We start from the raw sequence: 23,075 nt of genomic DNA, 5'->3' as shown, positions 1-23,075 counted from the left end.
GACCCACTTTGGCACCACATCTGTTGCATGTTGTTGGGATAGTCTATTCTGAAGAGGGTTCTGAAAACGGTTTGTACGTTTGGTCGCACATAGGCAGACGTATCAAAGTACTAGAGTTAGTGTCGTCTGCGGTGTGCAAAATATCAAGGTAGTTAACTGGTACGTATACGAGATTATTAAATCTCCTTAATTTCAGTGCAGTGCACTGAATGAAATTCATCCTAACACAATGCAGGGTTTGCTCCCTTGGACTGCCATTGCATGGACGGGTCGAATGCATGGGTAGATTTTACGACCGGTTCTTTCGTTTAAGATTCTCGTATTTTACAGGCGCACCACGGTGTTGAGACTGTTGTCCGTTTGGCCCCAAAGCGGACCTCATCGTTCTAACTCGAAAACTAATAAACATAAAATACTCAGTGAAAACCATCATACCAACTCTGTGACTCTTTAAGGCATATTTTTTTTGTCCTAAACATACAAAATTTAAGTCTTTGAAGGGCATTTAGAAGTGAAATGCATAAGGATGAAGATTTTATGGATATCAACTTCTGGAAGTTGATATCCATAAAATCTTCATCCTCATACAAAATTTGTTTAACATCTAGATTATTGTTGAGATATTGACACAGTTCCTTATTTGTTACGAGAGAAGTGTGCAGACAAAGAGACAGCCAGGTGTTCTGCAGATTAAAATTGAGCAATAATTGAGAAACATAACTTTATTAACAATGTTTTATTTCATCGCAAGGCGTGGTAAAGAGGGTGGGTGATTTCAAACATTCTTTGTGCTATTAAGTAAACTGTGCTATTAAATAAGAGACAACCGAAGATATAAACCAGACACCATACACCGATAAGTATCGATATAGTTGAACCATCTATCTATCTATCGATCTATCGATCTATCTATCTATCTATCATGCATGCATGCATGTATGCATGCTTACATACGAGGAGCGGTGAGGTAGCCAAGTAGTTAAAGCGTCCGCTCGTCACGCCGAAGACCCGGGTTCGATTTCCTACATGGTTATATTGTGTGAAGCCCATTTCTAGAGTCCTCAGCCGCGATATTTGCTGGAATATTGCAAAAAGCGATGTAAAACCACACTCACTCACTCACTCTCTCAATGCATCCATATTTTTTATGATTTTGAAAAGGATATACCTGAATATATTCTCCGTGTGAATAGAGGCTCTAATATAATTTTAGCTGTAACATCAACTCAATACATTATATGCAAGTGAATGTTTTTTTTCTGAAGAAGGGCTCAGTGTGCAGTGTGCGTCGGGTTCCGAGCCAGGAAATGGTCCATCACGTTTGAAGTTATCTCCCCTGAGAAAAACACACCTGTTCCGCTAGGGGTCTACAGAGATGCGAGTGGCTGAAGATAATCTGAAGCGGGTAATTTGGTTTTTAAAATCTTAGTGTTGCTAGGCAAAATGGATACATTTACGGCGAAACGCAAGCGAGATGACCAATATCAGTCCGCTGATGATCTGGAACTTAGTTTTACTGTCCAGGGGTGTGGTTTGATCTCGAAAAGACGACGCAGAACAACCATACACGGCACTGCAATTAAACGTCTACAACAGGTGAGTAGTGCTTAAAATTTCAAATGAATGTACATAAATATCATATTGTCACCTCTAATAACAGGGAAGGTGAACAATCTGCAAGTGCTTCCATACTGATTGTTCCTGATTTTAACGGTTTATTACTTTCTAAGTGTTTGGAATCCAATGGGTTACTATTCGACACTTATTCATTCTTTTATCTTTCAGACGAAAGACAATGATCGTACGAATATATTAAACTCCAACCGACCCCCATCAGGATCTTCTAAGAACAATACCTTGTTGAAAGTTGACAAAGATACACTTAAAGGTATGAAAGACAACTTAAATATGAGATGGTGGTCAGGGAAAGACTGATAATATTTTCTGATGTTTTGTAAAATTCAGGTCAATGTCATTAAACCCACACATTTTCAAATATGGCTTGCACTACTTGTTTTGAAGAATGCTACTTATGCCAGTTAAAACTGCCAATGTTATGTATATATTGTAAGTCTACTGGGCACAACATTAAAAATTTGGTACGGAATTTGTGAAGGAGGTATTTCTGGAATGTGCAAATCTGAAGAAAATTATTGGTCATTTTTGTCATGTAAATATGATCTAATGCATAAACTTTCTCAAAAAGCATAAAAATCTCAATAGTTCCATGCTTGTTGCCTTTTATGAATTACTAGCAGCAGTTGGTACCAACAGATTAAAGGGCAATGGGCCAGTGTATAAAGTGTTCACTGATCACACTGAAGATCTGTATTGGATTTCCGTACATGGGCACAATGTGGGAAGGCCATTTCTGGTGTCCCCTGTCGTGATATTGCTTGAATATTGCTAAAACAGTGTAAAACTAAAACTCACTCACTCACTCACCAATGGAATAACAAATCATGTACCTTTGCTAAATTTCTAACCATGTATAGTAGTACTTAAAATTGACTAACAGATGACTTCAGTCTCATTTGCAACAGTTTTAATTCAGAAATTTGATGACATTATATTCATGTAATTGTCTGATTGCGAACTTTGGTGTTACCATATCATAGACGTACATGCCTATTTACTGTTTATGAAAATAATGATGAGTAAGCAGACGTTTGTCATCACACCTTGATATTGTCGGTGATTGCTCATGTTATCAGTCACTGGTTTTGCAACCTTCAGTGCTTTTAATTTCATTAAGCAGGAATGTACAGTAGCTTTTTGTGGTATTAATCAACATTTATCCGAAAAGGTTTGCGAAATGAAACGTGCTTCGTTTGATCATGTACTCCTTAACTTCTGTCAAGTACTTTGAATGTACCTATTTTCTACATTTCAGGGACTTTCAAACGCCGTATGTCTATAAACTTGGTGAAACACAGGTTAAAGAACAGGCAAGACTATTCCATAGACAGCAACAACTTCAACGTCCTTCGTTCCATTGTACACAACAAGAAGAACATCACCAACACTGTAATTAAGGCTAAGAGGGTAAGATGATTAGTTGAATGATTAGTCAAGTCAAACATTTCAGATTTTTGACTGTTGGTTTTTTTCACAGACTGTACACTATAAATTTCTAGGACATGTTATAACAGTATTAACACACACTTAGTATTTCCGTTGTATGTTATAACATGCACTGTACTCCAAGATATGTTTTAACACACTGCATATTCCAAGGATGTTTTATAACATGTTATATTTCCAGAATATGCCATAACACATTACATATGTCCATAGAAGGTCATAACCCACACTGTATATTACCCCCAGAATGTTATAACATGCACTGTAGTTTCCAGGATGTTATAGCACACACTGTATATTTCCAGGATATTTTATAACGCATCACCCATATTGAGGATATGTTGTAACACACTGTATACTTCCAGGATATGTTATAACTTACTGTATTTTTCCTTGGCTGAGATTGTTTCACAAATAATATAATTGTGCTTCTCATGGGATACAGTGTTTTTTTGCCTCTATTTTAATTCATACATCTGCACGTATATGAAATATTAGATCATACAGTGTGTACAGTCAGAGACGTAACACGTAAACAAGAAGGCCTAGTATCTCTTGTACACGAAACAGGTGTATCCCTTGTCCAAAACCAGGATCAGTGCTTCTTGAAGACAAGTGACTTGTATATATGGTGCTGTGTGATTTTTCAGCATCACAGTTGTAACTTGTACAAGTGATGGTGTTTCAGTAAGCATGAAGAACAAAAACAACCTGGATGTCAAATGCAAATCTGATCTATGAAACATTCCGGGGTATTGTTGCTCCTTGATCTGTCAGCATCTTCCATTGTTGCCAGCTGAAAAACATCTTCAGCTTTCAATGTTTCATCACTCCAGCCTTACCTCCACTGGAGAGCTGTTCAAAGCATCATTAAACATAACTCACTCAATCACTAGTGCACGATGATGATGATGATGATGATGATGGTGATGATGTGATGGTGATGATTATGTCGTCAGTTTGTCTCTTGTTTAACATATAATCAGGATGAAGATTTTTACCCAAAGTGCACACCCATCTTTAAATTATCCATTTGTGAGCTAACCATGCTAATAACATCATTATATCATTTATTTTGACAACATGTTTGAAATTGTGTTGAGTAGTAATTATTACAAATTAACTTGATTCAATGCTGTAAATGATTTTTGTCGGCATCCAGAGAGCAAACAGGATACAGATGTTTTTAAACAGGAAGCACTTTTCATGTATTTTGTAAATACATGGATAATATTGTGTCCTGATTTGTTGAACACTGTTAAAACCTCTCACAGAAGATATATATGCCTAACAACTTCATATGCCATCTTTTATTGTGATTTTAGTATATATTATTGGGATGTTGAGAGGAAACTGATTCACTATACCAGTAGCAGTCATGTCAATTATTACTGTCACATTCATGATCATGATGGTGAGAAATGTGTCTGTCTTGTTTGTGCCTCCATCCATATGCCTCCAGTCACACACATGTTCAGCTGTTTACATGGATCTAATTGTTTTTAACCTCTTGTCATTGTTTTTGTAAACAATGTTCAAATACACAGCAGATGTATCTGTATTTATGAGCCCACTAGATGCTCAGTGTAGTGTCTTACGTAACGCATGTCACATGGCTTTAAACAAATACTGTTTAGCAATCTGGATAATCAGACAATAGCTCCCTAGTTGAGAATGCATGTCTATAATTAATATAATTGCTGTGACATAATACATTTTTCTCATACTTGTAAATGTTAGTTTCTATTGGTAAATCGTGTAATGGTAGTTTTTCACTGAATTCAATGCCATATGATTACTTCTGTGACTTGATTATGTACAGAGTGTATTTAAGACAGACTGGCATACAAGACTAATGTATAGCCAAACAGGTATTGCATTTGAAACAAACACATATGTCAATTTTGGATATTACAAAACTGACTTGTATGTTTTCTGTGCCCTAACTACTTGCTGCATGTTTAAATCAAAATGAATATGGCCATCTTTAGTAATAACAAATTAGTGGTCCCTTTGACTTTGTTACCATTATAGTTTACCATAGTCTATTACATGGTGTATGGAAAACACCTATTTGGATATATGTGACTAACTGATATCAGTCTATTCCAAGTCTGCAAGTGCAATCTATTCCTAGTCTGTAAATGAAGGTGTCTCGTGACATGGGTTAACATAAAACTGGTTCAAGTTTAACACACTTTCATGTGTTGGATAACAAACCAAAAATAAATCTCAGTGTGTATGGAAAAATAATGAAAACTATCACTACTGTGTAAGTAATGATACATGACAAATTTATAGTTACCTGTAGAAGGTATAGTGGTTTCAGCTCTAGCCATTTGTTGTGTAGACTAGAGTTGCCTCCCCTGATGTTCCAGGATTGCTAGTTTGAATCTCAGTTTCATTCCAACAATGAGCCAATCAGTGCTATTAGCATGATCAACATGGTGATTGGTTGACTGTGACTGTAGACATAAACATGGCTAACCAGTGCCATTTTAATGGCATGTTCTTCACCCACACTAACCTGACTTGGTTTGAGTTTATTAAAAGTCTGTTGAATATTATTCAACTTAAAAAAGGCACTACATAAGGAACAGGAATATTAGCAATTTACAAGGATATAGGGGTGATGGGATAACCTCGTGATTAAAGCATATACTCATCACACCGAAGACAGGGTTCGCTTCCCCACATGGGTTCAATGTATGAAGCTCATTTCTGATGTCCCCAGCCATGATATTGCTTGAATATTGCTAAAAGCCGCATGCAACTGAAAAAGGTACATAAAATTGCAAGTTTTGTATTTTGGGGGAAAGATGGAATGTAATGACTTTTCCCACAGTTGCTGTTCTCGTCAGTCAAGAGTACATGTACATGTATCTCAACTTTGTACATGTATCTCAACTTTCATATCGTATCTCATATCAGAGGGAAGGAACTGGTTTAACCTTATCACATCTGAAGAACCATAGCCTAGTCAGGCTGGTCAGGTGGAGAAAGGATGTAAGATAAGAAATGTGTATCATGATATACACTGAGGGGATAATACGGCCTAGTTTCAGTTGAAAATATATGGAGGTTCAGGAAAAAGCATATCCTGTGTAAAAGCAGACTGGCAGTTAACATTGATGATTGAAAGTGTGCTTGAAAATAACATGTACTTTTCATGAAACTGTTCAGTGTTTGATCACAGTTTCATCATTTTTCAGGAACAAATAAACAAACAGAAATATTAAATGTGTATTCTCCTTTGTACACCCAGAATCCATCATCCAGGGTAATGAACAAGGATAAGACCTACTGATACCAAAAGGGGTGGGTATCACTATAGGTCATAAAGATCAGTAAACATTACCTATATGTCAATCGGTTGTAGGTAAATATCAAAAAGCTAACTTTGAATGAATATGCCAATAGTATCTGAAAGAAATCAATATATTTAAATCGCTGGCGAGTAATGGCATATTGAGATTAGGATTACTTGTAACAAAACACCATCCTGTATGGCTCCTGTACTAGATTTACAGGCAGTTCATTAAATAATGGCCAAACGTTGTGTATTGTCCAAGTGAATAAAACTTTATTTCATCACAATAGTATATGTACCATGTTAATATCAATGAAACAGTGTTCATATTAGTAATCATTCATAATTTTTGCTGTCAACAATATTTCTGATTATTGACTGTTTTGCCAGCCCCAACTGATACATGCTAAATGATTAGTATCCCTCGCTTTACTACCTCTGAGGAACATAGGTCAGCATCTCCAGGACAGTGTCACCACTGTCCCCCAAAATGCTCACAGATGAGCAGAACAAGTTCTATGTCACGTACATCATTGACCCAAGTGATCAGTATAACAGGGAACATCACTGTTCATACAGATGATCCTCCATGATGTTGTCAAAGCCAATTTTATAGACACAATCTCACCCAGGGTCAACTTGCTCACATAATGTATGACTGTGTCACAAGGGAAAGGGATTAGAAGTGTGTACATTATGGTATAGTGTTTGATAGATTTGCCTTTCTTCAGGGCAGGTTCAATCTATTTTCAGAAGCATTTTCTTCTTTCTGGAATGTTACTTGTTATTTTGTACTTCGACTAATGCTTTGTTTCTGACTAGACATAAAGTTGATAGTGATAAACAAACCCATATAAATTGTAAAGAAGACCTATTGAGACCAGACGTTCTGAACATGAGGAGATCTAGACTTTCTTCATTTAGGCCTTTAGCATTGCAGAGAGGGCATAGCAGCAGTGAAAATATGGTGGTTCAGGGACTGACTGTGAGGCAGACTATTTTGTACTTTTTGAAACTTGTTTTTCTCAAATGTCCAAAAGTAAAACATGAATTGGACACCTTAACTAGACATAGTCAGTGTAAAAGTAATAGATCTTTTCTATGTTTCCATCTTAACAAGAGTATCTGTGTCTGTTAATGATGTTTTCTTATTAAAGTGTTTTATTACAGAAATAGTTCAGTTTGATTTTGCTAGTTTCCAATATTCCATGTCTTAATTCTGTCTATAATTGAAGATTATCTTTGCCTCATGCAAACAACGATGGGTCACTGTGACCCAAGCTTTTATGATACAGTGCAGATTCATGCCATGAGCCATATTGCTTGTTAAACCTTCAATGTTGGTTGGAAGTGATGGTGTTTGTGTTATGTGATTCAGAGCCCCCTGTACAATGTTATCAGGAATAATTGTGTACCAGCTCCAGATTAATCATGTTAATAGTAATTATTCAAAACTAACTTCTTATTTCTAGTTTCCTATTCATATTTTTGTAGTCCACAATGATTCATATCATGTATGTTTAATTAAATAGTGTCTGTTGATTAATAATGATATCATAACCCAGTAGAATTTTAAATTAATGTGTTTCTTGATTGCATTATTCCAAAACCCAAAGTTAAGAACACTGTCCAAACCTTGGTACTTTCCTCCGAATAGTCCAATTTTCTGTTTGTGAAAGTGGGATGTTTTTTGTTGAAACTATAGATTAATGAATTAGGAAAAGGCCAATAAAATGTTCCATTTGCTGAGAAGGAAAGATAAAGCCAAGACTTTGGTGAGGTTAATGGTTTGTGACAGAGATATCAGCCATCTGCTATGATAAATCCTTAATCTATCTCTATGTCTGATAACCTATGTAATTCTGACTGAAACTTATCACAATTAGAGTAAATATTGCATCTTTCAGACGTAAAGAGATTACAAGAACGCTCATCAACATTTTAAACCATCCTAGTGTTATATAAAAAGAACCAAATTGTTTAAACATAACTGGGGAATAACGCTCATATCGTGTAGTGATAATTGCCATATCACTGTCAAACAAAGGTCGGTTGTCACTTGAATCATGCATCGTCATAGTAACCTGAATATTTAGAAATGTGTAAGCTTTAAAACAGATGGGAGTTTGAATTAACCCTCACACATGTTCCTAAGGGTCTTTGACACAGTTTACATGGCCTCAGCTGGCTGCTATAGGATATGCTGTAAATTGGTGAAATCCCTGCAAGCTAGGCTCTCAGTCTGTCCCGCTAGTCAGTCGCCACGGTGATGCTTGATGCAGAGGCTGAATAGACAGAAGGAACAAAGAGTGAGAAAGCGTAGTACAGTAGTACACTGTGTGGAAGAAGTGAAGTGTAGTGATCACGTCTTATCTGATGCTAACGGATAACATTGTTTGTGTCACTGCTTGGATTGTTTACCATGATGTCTGTGACTAAGGGATGGTATGCCTTGGTGAGTTTGACATACTTTATTTAAGTCGGGGTACTGCTGTTGCTGGTCTGACATTTAGCTATGGGTGATTAGTCATATGACTGTGCCAGTTGGGTTTGAATTGTTGGACATGTTGTTCTTGTAAATGCCATACTGTTGTTGAGTTTGGCATGTTTGAGACAAAAGTCATCCCCACAAATATATTGTAATAACCACATTTATAAACAATAAAGTAATGTGTTATTTAATAATATATTATAATATAATTCCCTGTTTTCTTCCTCTCTCGTTTTCATGTGTGAAATTGCTTCTAATGGCAGTTTAGAAACTTTTAAAACTGTATACTTGCTTGACATCTGATATAATACTTTAATTCAGCCATTTTGATCATCTGATCATTATTTTTCTTTTCAAAAACTGGAAACAGCCTATATCTTTAAATCATTTTTGTATGGATGCTTTCCTGTCTGCCTGCAACATTTCACAGTTCAAACATACCCAACTGGCACAAGATTACAACTGGCCATTTTCAAACCAGACTGTTTGTCCAGAATGTAAACACAACACAATAGAGTACCATGAGGGGTTCCCATGCAGCTGCTTCACAGCACACTGGTGATGTTTCTTTTATTCTGTAGTCTTCAAGACGTCATTGACATTTCAGGGTATTCCAATAGATATATGGAACAAATACATATGTGATACATGTGCTTAGTTAGTGACACTGTGACAGCTGGAGTTGAGGACTAAATCTTCATCCTTGATGTCAATTGTTCAGTTTATGGAACAGTTGGCAGCAGTGCAAGGATTTCTTTACTTTGAAACATCATTGACTTTCGATATTTCCTAAACCTGAAAGAATCAATAACAAATTATTGTTTATTTGACTCTTTTGAGATTGTTGCAGAATGTCACCGCCTGTAAGTGAATTGGACAATCTGTTGTCCAGCTGCTTGAGTTTCAGAATTTACGACTGTAGTAAATTGATACTCTCAAGTTCAGTCACTATATTTCATGAAAGCACTGTCATTCAATAATGTGTTTGAAAGTATTTAGCATGAACTTCCTCTGTTTAACTAATGTAATGATGTTTAAAGTTACTGCCATTATTTTATGGCAGGCATGAAGTAGCCATGTTGATAAACATGTTCCCTTTACTAAACAGTAGCTGAAGGGAGGGGTAATGTTGGGTGGTGGGGAATGGGAGGAGAAAGGAAGAGCTTTGTTCATCTGCTTTGTCTACACATGCTACGTGCAGCAGTCGGAGGAGGTGGGAATAGTCCTGGAGCTTGTTTTGCCTGGAAGGCTCAGGGTTAGCCTTTGCAAGTCTGCATTTGGCCTTGCACTAAGCCACCATGAAATTGGTTATCCTAGACTTACTGGTGTGTTTACTCAGTGTAGTGTTGTAATTGAAACAACATTTAATGAAGTTGGTAATTGGCATTACCAAGTTTGTGAAACATTGTAATGAAGATGTGGAACCTTATTGACAATGACATGACATTTTCATTGTTTCTCTGCCATTTCACCTTTTTCATTTTATTTACAACCCTGATATATATATAAATATGTTTGCAACATATAACTGTCTCTTAGAGGATACCCTTCGTTAGGATCAGAGTACACATGGTAAGTTAGATTCCTGTAAAGTAGATATTCTGCTGAGGAAAACAGATATTCTGAGGAATGAGTAACCTAAAGGCTGAACATCATTGCCAATGTCAGCATGTTGTGTTTTGCTAATATCCTTAACATAACGCTGACAGCAACATTGCTTCTGAAAGATGTTTTGTAACCACGAATGACTTCTGCAGATCCACAGAATTCCATTAATTTGGTAGCTATGTTTGTTATTTCTGTGAGTTTGTGGAAGTATTTGACCGAAGTTTGACTGAAATCTCAGTAAAAAACCCTATACACACAACACTATAGTTAATCCTAATTAAAGCCAACAGTACAATACCACCACAGATCACTGAGTTGAGGCTAGAACACAGAACCTCTCCTGGACAGCTGCCAATACAATGCTGTGGCACTTTCCAAGGTTTACAGTCAGAGCTGATTTACAATACAGAGGTGGACAGGATTCAATGGGAGCATCCCAGTACACATGAGCACTCTCCACACATTAGGTCTGCCCCAGCTCTCTCCACTCAACAATCTCCCACCCAAACTGATATGATTTCAGTAAGGGTCCAACCTGTCATGCCTAAATACAGGATTGTTATTGATCTGGTTGAAGACTATAATTGGCCATTTAATTCCATCCGATTCCAGGCCTTTGTTTGCTAACTCAGTTGGCTTGGCAATGCTCATGAAGAATAAATTTGAAAGAACTTGATCCTAAGTCTTGAAAAGATTTAGTATTTGTTTATTTGATTGGATTAGATGGTTTTTTAGGCATCCTACTCATGAGCCTTGTCATGCAAATAACAGCTTATAGGTTGAATGTTACAATTGTTTGATTTTAATGTTTCATGATCCAGTTGAGGTAATTGAAAGCCGTTTTCTAAAACAGATCATTCATTAGTCATCATTTTGACAATGGAAACAAAAGTTGTGTAGCATTGTAGTTAACGTCTTGACCTCCTCTTTGGCCCATTTAAGATTCCAACATACATACATGCAGTCTCTGAGGCTTAGCCTCTGTATATACTGGCATTATGTAAGAATATGGTTTGTCATACAGACTCTGATACAAACAGTCCCCAGAAAGCATATGCAACAAACCCACACAGTTATTTATCAAGCCAGCCATTAGCCTAGCTGCAAACTGAAGCTAAGGTATTCCATATTCTACACATTCCTCATCTGTATTATTTCATCTCAGTTTAAATAAAGTGAGAATAGTGTGTTAATTAGCAAAGCTTGATAAAGATGATTAACGTGATCATAACGATTTCTTGTTTAGCTTTGACAGCTTTCAGTATTAGGTTTGAACCTCAAAGAATGACGGATTCATGGCTTTGGGTTGGTGTTGAGGGGTGGGGAGGTGCTCCCAGTTTCAATACCCTACAGCTGACCCCTAAAAAACTGGGGTGACTTTTTTTGGATTTGAAAGTAATGTGATACTATAAATAACCCACTGATTCATTAATATCATTTCATACTAGATGAATTTATCCCACCTGCATAATTATTACAAATATTGGACATGCCTTGTAATCTGGTCCTCCCAGGAAGAACCATGATATGGCTGTAGCTCCCTACAGAGTTATATGATGCTGAGCTGTGGGGAGTCTTTGATGTGTCCTTGCGTTAAGACCCACAGCTGAGCTGCATCCCATAATTACTGCTGACAAGGGCATGAAAATATTCTTGTTAAGCGTGATTTGTCACTTTTATGACATTTTGAAAAATTATACTGACATTAATACTTTTGTTTCCATGGTGACTGGTTTTGAAATGAGCATTGTATTGTGAAATGTCGGTCAGCTTGGTATGAAGACCAATTCCGGTGTCATGGTAATTAATTAATTGCAATTAATGACAGTTTGATTTGCCAGTTAATATTTCAGAAGCACCAATTAATCCTTGATTATACAAGGATTGGCGTATTGAGAGATAATAGTTTTTGATTGTGATTTATCATCAGTGTTGACATAAGTTATACTGAAAATTGTTTGGATCTTTCATGTAGGTTCATTGTCTCCATGTTGATATGCCTGCATTTATGTCATGCATCTGATTGTGGAACATGAACCAAGCAAGAAGTCATATATCTGTTCTTTATGATAAGATGCTGGCAATTATATTTCGTGTGTTTTGAAAGTATGTAGCTTTTTCTGTTATGTTAAGCCAGTTTTTTTTAAGAAACATAAGAAAAGAATCAAACCTTGGCAACAGGATTTCAAGTATTTACCATATCCTGTCCTTACATGTCTAAAAATGTTCTGTCAGGTTGATGTCAGCTTCATGTGAATCGATAAACACTGATGTGTGTAGTGGATATGTATTGGCAAAGTCTTTTGTGTTTAGTTTGCTTCATAGGGAAACTGATACCTGTACTGACATACCACAACACATTACTGTAATGGGTCTTTGGTGTAAACAGGTGATAATCAGTGCTCATGCTGTCAATCCCTGGTTAGTTTAGTTTGCTTCATAGGGAAACTGATACCTGTATTGACATCACAACACATTGCTGATGACATAACACTAACAGGTGTAATCAGTATTTAGAGTAAACAGGTGATAATCAGTGCTCATGCTGTCAATCCCTGGATAGTCCGACACTGACTATCGTTATCAGGCTGTCATCTGTCATAAAATTCACTTTTTCTGATGCTCTTAGATATAATGGATTGTTCCTCCTATACAACAGAACCTTATACAATGGTCTTTAGCCACAGCTCTTAATACTGACATTGTGTTTGTATTTACAGAGCATCAAAACAAAATTTACAACTATTTATCTCCCTGAATTGTGTTAATAACCATTAGTACACAATACAGTCATGTAGCACATATATCCTTAAACTGTTAAAGGACAAATGCTAGTGGTAGAAAACACCTCGTAACAACTAACATGTAGAAAATATTGATGTATTCATAGAGCTCAGGCCAGGAGTCACTTACGTTCTGTTGAAGTTAATCTGCTTCATTTGCATCTGGCATATTGTTTCTTCCTAAATCGGCATTACAGAGCACAACAGATAATATGTAATTAGTATGTACAGAGAAAGACTTATTTGGTTTCCAAGATGACTCAGTAAAAAAAGCAAGCTGAGTTCCAAGTTGAAGTTGAGCTGAGTTTTCTTAAATTTGTCAGAAAACTGAGACTTATGATTGTTACAAGAAATCAGGTCAAGTATAATTTAGGATTTTTTTTCTGTCTCAATATGCTCCCATCAACAAGGACCTTATATCAAACCTATGTAACCTATATCAAACACACAAGTAAAACTAAAAGCATACTGACAGACCACAACAAATTTAAGTAACAAGGTTCCTTTAACTGGCAGGTCGGAAGATGCAAGTAAACAAAAGGCCACTCTCCCTTGTTAAACTGATATCCTCTGCCAGTTACACATGTCCGAAAGTTAGACATGGTCGGCTTCCAAGTGTTCAGCATCCTGTATTATATAAGTGCCTACTCAAGCTGTATTGTCCTGTTAAATGTAGGCTTTCATAATAGACGATGTATGTAATTGGTCACTTAATAACTGGTCGCTGTTTCAGGAACTTAGACTGGCGCTATGTCGGCCATCTATGTAACAGAATGAGTCTGAAGTTCATGTTTACCATATAGTATCAGTATAATGATAACAAATGATGATAGCAAATCACTATAAAGTAAAAATCCTGATATAACTATCAGGGAGTCTGACAAGCACAGTAGAAATACAGTGCACTTTGTCCAGCTCGGGATCTGTCTTTCTCGGATTGCTGTATATACCGGACTGAGCGTACTGTCCCGATGTAATCCTTTATAGGAAATTACTGCATAACTTGCACTGCTGTCTAATTTGGACTTTTGAGTCAGTCCCAAGCTGGTCCCAATTAGAGAGAGTGCACTGTAGTACCAATGTCTCTAAATCTAGTTATGAGATCACTTTGCAGGCCTTGATTTAATGCTTTGTTACTTGCACTGGTGCAACCCAATATAACAAAGTGCAACCTAGACATTAGTCAAATATGTGCCACTGCCAGGTCCAATTCAATTTTTGACTAGGTGAACCTCTGAATAAAACATCTAAAAAATTCAGTAGGATGTTTTGTTCATTACATGTTCCAATAAAAGCAAGTGAAGTTTGGCTGGTGGAAATTTTGCATCTCAGGTTGCACCTGGTGCAAGTAGGTAAACATCTGCTTTGTGAAACTGGTCCCAGGTTCCAGAGAATGGTCTTCTTACTACTACTTTGCTTTACATTAATTACTTTGTTAGTCAATGGGGGGTGATTATTGTCTGAAGAGCCAGCCATCTTTTTCCCTTATCATTATTTTTTACAGAATACAGCTATAGCTTAACATGGTGTGATGTCAATTAAGCTATAAGAAAACGTCACACACATTGTTTCCTTTGAGCTGCAGTGGCATATTTGTGGAAATATATTATCCAGTTGTGATGGAATGCTGCCAGACTGTCATTAGTCTCTAATTTTTAATCATTTTTTTTATGGCATAAAGATCTTCATAGGTTTTATTAAATATGTTAGTATGATCAATACATGGTTTGAGCTCAGGAACTGTGACTGTATATGATCTTGTCCCCTTAGCACTAAGCTAACTTAGCACCGTGGTGAACTCCCATTCACTCCACATAGGCTGGAGTGGCACTAAGATTGCTTTGTGCAAGGGAGTTGGACGTCTTGAAAGCTGAATACAGGGACTGATGATCATCACATATGACTACTTCATCTTATCTTGCTCTACAGACCTAGGCCTAGTGTCTCGCAGTGAACCATATTATGTTCCCAACTGCCCAGCCCACACTGCAAAGCTTAGACCCTAAGTGAAGCAAGTCTAGATTTCTTGGGGTTCTGAATCTCTGGTCTTCCTGTCTCTCCTTTTCAGTTTAGTAGGTTTGTTTGTTACTCACAGAATTATATATATACAGATAAGATAAGTAAGTTTATGACCAGTCTTCCTTGAAAGTTGAGGACAAAATCTGACGATCATCCCATAAGACACCCTTCATCCTATCTTGTTCTTCAGGCCTAGGCCTGATGGTGATAGTGCTGTTCATTATTCACCATGTTATGAGGCAGTGACCAAATAAAATAGGACAATGGTATTCTATGGGGTATGAATTGAATAGATGCTGTTGTAATTATGTGACTAAAGTATATTATACACCGATTGTGATTTCAAGTTATGCTGGGAAACATGTGGCCTTATCCTCCAAATGACGTCAAATCGGATTACATGGCAGCAAAGCCGGATACATGGAACATGTGGCTTTTGACAAGGGAAAGCAGGGGCGGGAGGTGATGGTGTGGGGGGTAAAGCTTGGGGGTGAGGGAAGAGAGCAGGATAGGAAAGTGGGGCAGTGTTACATGGCAGGGCAGGCTAGAATGAGCATGAGGCGGGGTTGAATGAGGAGTCTTGAAAACAGGGTTGGAGAGAAATGTGGCAAGGAGAAGTTCGGGGCAGAGGGAAAGGAGCAGTCAATTTCAGAGTCCCTGAACCACATTACTGTCCCTTTTATCCAGCCCCTTCAGCAATATGAGAGACCTTAACTTAAGCAGGGCTCTCAATCTCTCATTTGACTTTGGATTCTTTTCATTTATACCTGTAACTTGAACTTAAAGGTCAGATGTTATGTCAAGGTGAAGGTCATAAGATTCTCTTGATTCTTGGCTTTTAACTGCCAAGGAGCTGCATCACTTGTTCACCCATATACCATAAGAGATGATTAACAGGATCGAGTGATCAGACTCACGGACTTGTTTGACATACTGCATAGACTGATGCCCATGTTGTTGATCACTGGATTGTCCAGTCTCAATTATTTACAGAATTATAACCATCACGTAGGCCGAATATTGCTCTGTGTGGCATTAAACAACAAACAAACAAACAAACAAAATGGTATGGCCTGGGATATTGTTCCAAGTCATGTAAACCCCAACCCACATGATATGTTCATGTATGATGTATATATGCTACTTCATGGTGAACAAGATTTACCTGATGAATGAGGTCACTTCTAAATGCTGTTCAAAGACAAAAAACCCTATCTGTTTCGGGATGTATTCTGTTTGTATCTTTATGTTTTGGATTTTCAGAGGCTTAAAAGCATCTATTGTTTTCACAGTCATCGCTTGTACTAACCAAAATATACAGCTTGTTCAGCTTGAGCCGATCAAGTGAATACTAATGCATTGCATGACCACAACTGGTTGGGTCTGTTATTGTGAAGGAGTGGACATTTGTCAGCTGATTGTCAACATGTTCGAACAGCCAAAACAAGATCACCGTTTCACATCTCAGTGTCAACAAATCGAGAAATCGTCAGCAATGTCCTAACTTTCTTTAAATAATTAGCTGCAGATAGTTTAATGTTTCCTATTCGGGCTTTTAGGCAGCTAGCAGCAGCAGTGAATCGGATTCTGAAAGTAACTGACTTTACGTTGTAAAGTTAGAAAACCAAACTAGATAGCTCTTGACTGTAAAAACAATTCAGTTAAAAGTGAAATCATTGGGTTTTTTTGTTTTCAGAAGAGTTGTTTTCCGGGACATGTTCTGTAACAAATCCATATATGCATGTTTCGCATGAACACAACAATAGCAACATTCTCTGCTCCCCTATTTAATGAAGTCAATTTGACCATTGCCCCATTTGACCTCTCAAATCATGCATATGTAGAGTAGCTCAGGTCAAACTAAACAACCTGGAAGTTATTCGCATATGATTGGGTGACATGACCTTCCCAGATATAGTGAGAGGAAACCCTGTAGTCTAAAACCAATTATCTGATGGTACATACATAGCTTATATGATTATAATTATCTGGTTGTGAATTATGAAACAAGACCAATCATGTCATAGCTTTAGCTACAACCAGAGACCATGTAATAGATTACTATATGATATGATTTCTGCTACAACTCATTTTTTATTGCCGATGTGACGTTAAATATTAACTCACTCACTACAACTCATTTACACACATTTCTATTCCACTTGAACCTGAAGATATTTTTGAATGAAAGCGCTTGTGAAAACATGGCACATCATTCTCTCTGTAATCTGTGGACTCAGCAGTAATCCCGCAGCCGATGATGTCACTTGGTGCATGAGTGTTTATTATCATTTCTGAAATCGTACGTTAAATCAGGGAACCAATGCTAGGCCTTTGAAATGTGAGCTTTGAGCGTGTTGATTAAAGAAAGTTTATGTGTGAACAACCTCGCCTTTGAATCTTATTTGTAGAAACTTGGCATGAGACTATATTAAAAGTGAATTAGTGAAATTTAAGGATTTGAAAATACTCTTGTCAGTTATAATGAATGTTGTTTTTAGATAACTTTTATATGTAGGAAGATATCTATTTCATTTATCTTAATGTATCTATTGAGCATTGAAGAGTTCCTCCCAGAGAGGGATTCTTTTCACAAGCCCTTTCAAAATTATTTATAATGGGTGTGTTCTGGGAACATTAGAAAGATTTTGAATGGATTCAATAAATGTTCTACGATAACATGGGAAGTCCTTTAAGGTCCTTAGAGTTACGTACACACCCATTACACTTACATAGAATGGTCTGTGTTTACTGTCAGTTTTGACAAGCATAATTTTTATGATGTTTTCATTTGCATCAATCTAGGGATGGTGAAGTAATACATCATGATTTTAATGTGGATATAATTTGGTAGGAAGAGTTAAGATCAAACACAACACTCTACCAGTTTGTTACACACCTTTATTTGGATCAGAACAGTTACCTTTCAGACTGACTTTTGTAACTGATGCCCATCATTGCATAAAACCATTGTTTTACAATCTTATCCTTATACACCGTTAGTAAATTGTATTCAGTTGCAGAGCTCAATTAATTTTGATATACATGTACATGCATGTACATGCATGTACAAATTTATGAACTCACTGCACTGTGTAGGAATAGTCTGTAGAAAGTGATATGCATCTGTTTGCTCTGCTAAATTATTTGCTCTTGGTAGATTTGGTCCCCCTGGTACTTACTCCTTCACAAATTGTCTTGGGTAGAATTGGTATGCAATTACCGATGTTTGTCACAAGCTGGCACTCACTCACTCACTCACATGTTCATGTTCATGATACTGTTAGAATAAGAAGACTAGACACGGTTATGTCCCTTTCACCATTGTTCACTATATAAACAATGGGTCCATCACTTAGTAGAGACTTAGATCTGTTTTGATGGAAAATCTGTAAATGTTCTTAAACTGTGTCTTTCCAAAATTTTGACTCACATGATTAAAGTTGCTTTGATGAGACACAATTTTGGACAGTTTGAAATTGCATATGAAGAAAGAAACATAAGAAGAATGATGCACTGTTTTTGTCAGTAGTGCGTCATGATAAATCATCACATGAAATGACAAATACTATTATGTGACATTAGATTTAATTAACAAGTGTCTCTTAAGAAGCAAAAGGAGTAAGTGGTGCCTTAAACTTTTAAAGTATGCAACTTCAGCATTTCATTCAAGGACTCATTAATACTGTAACGTTAAATATTAAACTTATGACAAGGCCCTCTTTCTTGCAGATTTTGAATGCTGTTTGAATAAAACATTGAAAAGCTGGGGTTTTTTATTTCACGCTGCCTGTGGTCAAGTACATGGGCAGGGTCTCCTCTACTTCCTAGATACTCTGGTCTCCTTCCTGGCAAGATGAAGACAAATGTGTGTGAGCTGATCTGTTCTATAAATGCCTATGACTCACACCAAACAGTTGACTCACATGTGTCAATTATCTATCTAAGCCTGCATTGATTTGGTGACTATATAAAAAGAATTAATTTCCATAAAACTTGGTTATGGGATTTGTCACAGATGTCTTCAGAGTCGAGCTGTTTTATAAACTTATTGGTTTTCTTGACCACATGTGTGACGTGGGATCCTGTCTGGTATTGAAGCATGTGTGAGTGTTAATGTTATTAGTATGAGACAAACCAACTCACACATGTGACCGTTAACTAGACTAACAAGTAGTCTCTGAAATGAACATATTTTACAGAAAAAAACTTCATAGTCAAAAGAACTAAAATATAATGAAAATAAGCTCTTAGACTTTCTTCTTTTTTAGAAGCTGTTGAAATCTAGACTTGTGACAGTTTGTACACTTGCGACAGACTCTCTGTTAACTTTCCTAAAAAGATATGGGTTGATATGCTGACAGACAGAACATTGTTATCAAGTATATATTTGTTCAGAAAACAATATGAATCATTTTTCCTTATTACCAGTTTGTTGTTTCTATCTTACCACAATTTTACATACTGGGAAGTATGAACATAGATTTGAAGCTTAATACAATAGGGGGTTGATGCACTACATCCCGATGTCAAATATAAATGTTACCATAATAAAGTATAGTAAGGTTATCATTGATAAAATATAGTAAATGTTATCGTGATAAAGTATAGTAAAAGTTATCATAAAGTATCATGAAGGTTATCATAATAGTATGGTAAAGATTATCATAAAATAGTATGGAAGATGTTATAATTAAATAAAGTAAAGGTTATCTAAAAGTGTATTAAAGGCTATAAAGTATAGTAAAGGTTGTAAAAGTATGGTACAGGTTATCATAATAAACTAGAGTATAGGTTATCATAATATAGTTTGGTATAAGTTATCACAATAAAATATAGTAAACAGGAGTCATAAGACTTTCTTCCTTTTCAGTCACTACAGTAATTAGGGCTTGCCAAATATTGCATATTGCACTATTATTCAGGATCTATGTGAAAGGCTACACCAAATATTTCCGGTGATTGTTAATTTCTGAGTCATTGTTGTCATTTTGCTTAGCCTTGATTTTCTTCCTGAGGGCCTCCAATGCCCGAAAAAAGCTGACAGTGACATTGTAGTAATACTTGTTGATTCACTTCCCCTGGAGCTAGCCTCATGTCTAGTGACACAAAGAACAAGGCTGACCAATTAATGGACAGAGAAACAGTTCCAGCCACCTCTCCTACACCATGATTTGCCTGAAGTGCACAGGCTTTTGTTGATAAGATGCCTTGGCTTCTCTTTCTTAATCACATAGTTAGCCAAGAAGTTTGCTCTTAACTGTGAGCGGATCAGATAAGAACATAATTAAGATAACTGTGAGCGGATCAGATAAGAACATAATTAAGATAGTAAAGACATGTTTTTAAACTGAAAACAAGAACTTGAAAAAGATTTTTTCCAAGCATCAAGAAAAAAGTCTAAGGGTTGTAATTTTATTTGAAATTTGGTGCTGCATGGGTGTTTAAACCAATGATATGTATTCAGTATGTTCTGGTTAAGTACATGTATGCTGCAGAGCTAGTCTGTTGTACAGACACTGAATAAATATACCTAATGTAGCTCATGCAAGTCTGGAATGTTTACCAGGTCTAGATTGCCTCAGTTTCAGGGTGAAGAAAGTCTGGGCTCAGTTTGTATTTTATTTTATTTTAAAAACTCTTTCTGTGCAATATTTTCATCTCAGAGACTACCTGTTAGTCTAGGTACATAGAATATGCACTGACTTATCAATGATCTCTGAATTTCAACATTCCTAGTCTGCCACAGATCCTGAAGCAAACGTATCCAAGAAAGCCATGCAAGTCTAGAAAATATGGCAAGTCAGCTTCAGGAAATGACAAAAAGTCTCAGAGCTCCTTTTGCATTATATTGTGTCTAGAGACACTGTCTGATCAGGGTACTGGAAATGTGGGCCAGTGCCCTGTAGCTTGGATTCAGCTGGCCTTATCAGAGAGATAGGGTAACATACATATATATATATATATATATATATATGTGTGTGTGTCAGAAAAAAACATATATGTATATCCTTAATCCTCCTGCTGCTTATCACAAGGTTTTGCTTCTCTTGCAGTAATGAATGTCAGTCATGAAGAGATGGGAAGATGAATCAGAAGTTCTGTTCTTTGTTGATTTTGGTAAAAGGGCTTATTTGAGGAAAAACTGTTCTGATCTTTTGATAGAGCTCATGTTGTGTGGATAGAGGTAGCCTCTTATGGAAGATTGATTTCATGGGTGGAGTTTGTGAAGATAAGACAACAGTTTGTGAGACATTCAACCACCCTAGACACAATGAACCACCCTAGTTTCACGACTTTATGCCAACCAATTTATGAAAAAATGACTGCATTCTGCATCTTTTTTCATAATTCTATCTCTCCTGGCACTCGTTCACTCACTCACTCACTCACTCACTCACTGAATATTGGTGGACCTTACTTTTTTTGCTGCAAAAGTAACAGAAGTCTTAATGCCAACTGTTAGTGTTAGTCCATAAAGTCAAACAGAACAATCATCTGGCTATAGTTTTTGTTATTGATATCAACCAAATAGAATTATACCTTAGATAATTCTTTGGAAATATTATTGAGGTTGATATGTTTTTCATTGTATTCAAATGGTTGGAAGGTACAGATTTCGTTACTGTGTTCAGTACAAACGTTTGTTTTGATTTACTTGTAGGATGCATAAATCTGATGTTTTCTAAATTAATATATATCATTCACAAAGATGGAAAGGGATTAGTTTATGTTGAAATAACAAGTGCCAAGTGTTTTAGACATGAAATTCAAAGGTTAACTAAGGTCATGCTAGTTTTCACAGTAAGATATATACTGAACTGTTTGGGAGATAAGCACTGTTGTTTATACTTACACTTTAGTACTTGCATAAGTAAATAAATACAAGGTTGTGAAAATATTCATCAGCCATGTGACTGTTTAGAAATGATTATATCAGTAATGGTGTAGACTGCAGGAAGGGTAGCGTGTTTTTCAGTTAGCTGGTGGGTCTGTGGCCACAGGAGGAGTGGCTTCTGATAACATCCCACAAAATCCAGATCACATTTCTTGTGAGAACATACACTATTTGCAAGTCTACCACACTAGACTTTGTCACAGTCTGTTGAGCCATGTATAGTTACCAGTACTTGATATGGAGAGGTCGTAGACTAACAACCCGTGTGAAAGGAACATATTTTACAGTAAAAGGGTTCATCTTTTAAAAAAATGAAATAAAATGAAAAGAAGCCCAGAGTTTTCTTCATTTTCAGACTTACCACATTTTCTAGACCTGCATGGGCCCTCTTGGATATGTTGGCTTGAGGGTCTGTATGACAGACAAAAGGGGCCTTTGTTGGTACAGGTACTAGACCTGAACCCAATGTATGTGTCTGCATACAGAGGCCATGTACTTCCAGTACCTCAGTAGTAGTCTTCACAGTTCTTCTATTATTCAAATCAAACTGCCACTGGGGGATTCTATGAAGAACAGGTCCCCATTGCCCAGTGGATGGTGTTAGAGCTGACTAATGAAGAATGCCTGTTAGGCAGGTTACCATGCGTGATCCTGCTGACTGTGTATCGTGGACCCAGATGACATGGATTAATGCTCATGCCGTTTCTCATTGGCTTGCATCGCTAATTTTTATTGGTCACCAGAGAATGCTGGAATATCTCTTTAAGACATTACAAAAGCATCCATCCTGTAGTGATCTTATCCATGTTCTGCTTACACATTTCCTTGACTTGAAATGACATCAGAACTATTTCTTTAAAAAATAATATACTTGTGTTGGGA

The 23,075-nt window shown here is 36.7% G+C and overlaps 1 protein-coding gene across 1 annotated transcript in view; it reads left to right on the top strand.

Annotated features, from left to right (window-relative positions):
• The first annotated feature begins 1,379 nt into the window (after window positions 1–1,379).
• Window positions 1,380–23,075, top strand: part of LOC137265309 (rhotekin-2-like) — a 99,527-nt gene continuing 77,831 nt past the window's right edge. Inside the window, exons 1-3 of the mRNA XM_067800670.1 lie at window positions 1,380–1,596; window positions 1,786–1,888; window positions 2,894–3,045. Coding sequence (XP_067656771.1) covers window positions 1,444–1,596; window positions 1,786–1,888; window positions 2,894–3,045 — 408 coding nt within the window. The 5' untranslated portion in view covers window positions 1,380–1,443. The remainder of the gene's footprint in view (window positions 1,597–1,785; window positions 1,889–2,893; window positions 3,046–23,075) is intronic.

This window comes from Haliotis asinina, chromosome 15 (genome assembly GCF_037392515.1).
Source record: "Haliotis asinina isolate JCU_RB_2024 chromosome 15, JCU_Hal_asi_v2, whole genome shotgun sequence".
In the NCBI taxonomy this organism is placed as follows: domain Eukaryota; kingdom Metazoa; phylum Mollusca; class Gastropoda; order Lepetellida; family Haliotidae; genus Haliotis; species Haliotis asinina.
This window is presented reverse-complemented; position numbering and strand designations above follow the sequence as displayed.